We start from the raw sequence: 3,059 nt of genomic DNA, 5'->3' as shown, positions 1-3,059 counted from the left end.
GAGCTCCAGTTCATTCTATTGTGCAGCAGTCCTGCTTCTAAAGCTGACCTCTCTGGGGTTACAAGTCATCAGAGGCTTTCTTCCAGTGGAAGGTTCCATTGCAGCAGATATCAACGAAGGAGGATGGTTTTGGTGTCCTGCCAAAGCATTCCATTGCTTTTTATCATCATTTTATTTAGCACAAGGAGAGTTACAAGAGCAGTTTCTTTTACTGCTTCAGTAACATGCAGTGTCAATGCTGTTGTCTCCAAGGATTTATGACTGCAGGGAGAGATCATTCAGTGTGTGTTTTGCCTCTGGGATGACTAATGACCAGGCTGTGAGCAACCTGATCTAGCTGTGAATGTCCCTTTTTATTGCAGGGGAGCTGGGCTAGATGGCCTTTAAGGGTCTCTTCCAATTCTAAGGGTACTGTGATTCTAATCTGCTCTCCCCAGCAATTAAGCTCTTTTACTCTATGCGCTCAGAGTTTGAAGGATTTCCTCTTTCTCCTTTCTTTTGCATTTGGTGGAAGTTTTTTCCCCAGTATAAACATCTGATGTGTGAAATAGAAGATAGATAAAAGGAGTCAATAAAACAGGAAAATCAAAATTGTTCAGCAGCTAATCCTCTTAATCCTGAGGCCTGCTGTATGAGCTCTGCTCCATGTGAGGGCAATGCCAGCTCTCCAGCTTTAGAAGAGCTGCATCCCAATTACTTCATATGATATCAGTCCCACCCAAGGCAATGCAGGCTGTCCCTCCTGTTCCCTGTATTCTCCTACTGATTAGTTCAGAATTCCATAAAGTGCATTCAGTCAACAGACATGAAACCGCTTTATGTTCTATATTGGTGTTGTCAGTGCTGGTAAAGATTTATTTATCCCTCTTTAAAAATCTGAAAGCAACTGGAAATGTCTCAACTTCTGTATCACATTGTTCTGTTTTGCCCTTTTAATTGCAGAGAAGCCTGCTGTCTTCATGAAGTCCTTGGATGATGTTTTTGGTGAGGAGCGGGGTGTGATTAAATTGGAATGCGAAGTCTCTAAAGAGAAGGTCAAACCAGTGTGGAAGAAGGACGGTGTTGTGCTCACTTCTGGCAACAAGTATGAGCTGGTACAGTCTGGGAAGACCCTATGTCCCCTTATCCATGACTTCGAGAAGTCAGATGCAGGTTTCTATACCTGTGATATTGGCACTGATGTTGCCAAATCAAAGGTCGGCATTCAGGGTAAGTACTGTGGAAAGTAAAGGAGTGCTGAAAGCACATTCAGTGTGGTCACTATGTCTTACACCTATTCCCCCACGAGCCTTAATAGTTTCTACAATAGAAGTGTATTACTGCAATTTAGTGCAGTGATGTCTGGAAAATTCCCATTGCTTTTGATGTAAATGTATCTCATTTTGCCATGAAAATCACCAAACACATCAAGAATGTCCTGGAAATATTTCCTTTCTAAACATCCCTAAAATGGAGAAATGGTTTGAACACCAATAGGGGTAGGATGGTAACAAATGAGCTAATAGAAACATTTAATTTCTTGTCATAGGCAAAACCCTTTTTCTCACACAGCATCCTAGAGTTGTCCTCTCTGTTAGGTTTTTCCCTCTGTAGCTCATTGAATCTTCATTCTGCTCCATGGACTGAGCTGCTCTCCTTGTAGTTCTTCCAGAGCAAAGACAAGAGATTCACGTCTCTTTTTTTTTATAGCTTTCTGGTAATTCTGAGTGGAGAATGTCTTAGAGAATACATCAGTAAGGAACACAGCCATGTTCTGCAAATCCTGAGTTAAAACACCAGTACTGCTACTCATGTCAGTCACAAATGCCTTTTCTCCATATAAACCTCATACTAACGTATCTCTTACCTTCCAGAGCTGAATAGTGGCATTACCAAACGGCTGAAAACCACTGAAATCCAGGAGGGAGAAGATTGTACTTTTGAATGCATTCTGTCCCATGAAAGCATTGATGAGTTCAAGTGGACACTGAATGGAAGCAGAGTGGAAAGTGGTGGGCGATTTAAAGCTTCTAACGTGAGTCGGAAATATACTCTCATTATCACAAGTGTGACTCCTACTGACGCTGGGGAAGTCGTTTTTTACTGCCCGTGGTCTAACCTCCAAAGCCTCTCTGTCTGTGAAAGGTAATGAGATGGGAGAGATTCTGGGGTCTGATTCCTTCAACTGTCTTCTGATAAGATTGTCGTGAGAGCTAACTCATAATATGGTTAAAGTGAATAGCAACCTTCTACTTGAACCTCGAAGCACTGAGAATTTCTCTTAAAAATAAGTAAAAGGAGGAAACATTTTACACAAATGTGAGAACTACCCAAAGCACTGGGGTAGTGTTGGAAATGGGCATCTCACTACAGCTTGTTCCATTAACAGTAAATCAGGAATGATCTGTTGAGGGAACTGTGGGAGCAAATATCCTCTAAGTATAAGCTGAAGGGATGGCCTTCACATCATCTAGCTGTACAACAAATTCCTATCTAGAGCATGTGCATCTGAGAGCATCATCCGAGGCTCCCAGTGTGATGAGTGGAGAGAAGAGAGAGGCAGTTTTCAGACATGGTTCATCATCCTCAATTGGGTAGATTTAAGAGAGAATAAATGCTGCCTGGAATTCTATTGTCTGTACTTTACAGATTACTGCTGGCTGTAGGATGGCGTCTGTTGCAAGTGCCTCTCTAACTTATCTCCAGCATGTAGATGCATGTATTTTGAGAGAGGCATCCTACCCTAAGTGTATGTTACTCAAAAAGCAATGTTTTCTTCCAGGAAAACCTACTGAGGTTTCAAAACAGCTGGAGGATAAGACAGCAGCAGCAGGGCAGGACATCAGCCTGAGCTGTGAGCTGTCAAAACCGGATTTGAACATCAGGTGGTACAAGGATGGCAAAGCAATCAGAAAAAGCCAGAAGTACGACTTGCAGCAGGAGGGAACTGGGGCCATTCTGATCATCCATGACTCTACTGCCAAGGACAGTGGGGAGTACACCTGTGAGACAGAGGACTCCATAACAAAAGCCAGGGTCACTGTACAAGGTGAGTTGAAAAGCACACTGGGGATGGCATG

General features: G+C 42.8%; 1 protein-coding gene across 1 annotated transcript; it reads left to right on the top strand.

Annotated features, from left to right (window-relative positions):
• Positions 1-829: 829 nt before the first annotated feature.
• Positions 830-2,159, top strand: LOC146758597 (obscurin-like protein 1). The gene is made up of 2 exons (XM_085514512.1): positions 830-1,209; positions 1,854-2,159. The coding sequence occupies exons 1-2, from the start codon at positions 960-962 to the stop codon at positions 2,126-2,128; spliced, it is 525 nt and encodes a 174-aa protein (XP_085370638.1). The 5' UTR covers positions 830-959; the 3' UTR covers positions 2,129-2,159.
• Positions 2,160-3,059: the final 900 nt, after the last annotated feature.

This window comes from Coturnix japonica, chromosome 13 (genome assembly GCF_054131305.1).
Source record: "Coturnix japonica strain WE chromosome 13, WE-NBRP24, whole genome shotgun sequence".
Taxonomy (NCBI): Eukaryota; Metazoa; Chordata; class Aves; order Galliformes; family Phasianidae; genus Coturnix; species Coturnix japonica.
This window is presented reverse-complemented; position numbering and strand designations above follow the sequence as displayed.

Excerpts from the sequence above, each read along its gene's own strand:
- LOC146758597 (XM_085514512.1), top strand. The coding sequence starts at position 960 with ATGAAGTCCTTGGATGATGTTTTTGGTGAGGAGCGGGGTGTGATTAAA. Across the intron at positions 1,210-1,853 it reads ATCAAAGGTCGGCATTCAGG|AGCTGAATAGTGGCATTACC; the intron begins GTAAGTACTGTG and ends CTTACCTTCCAG.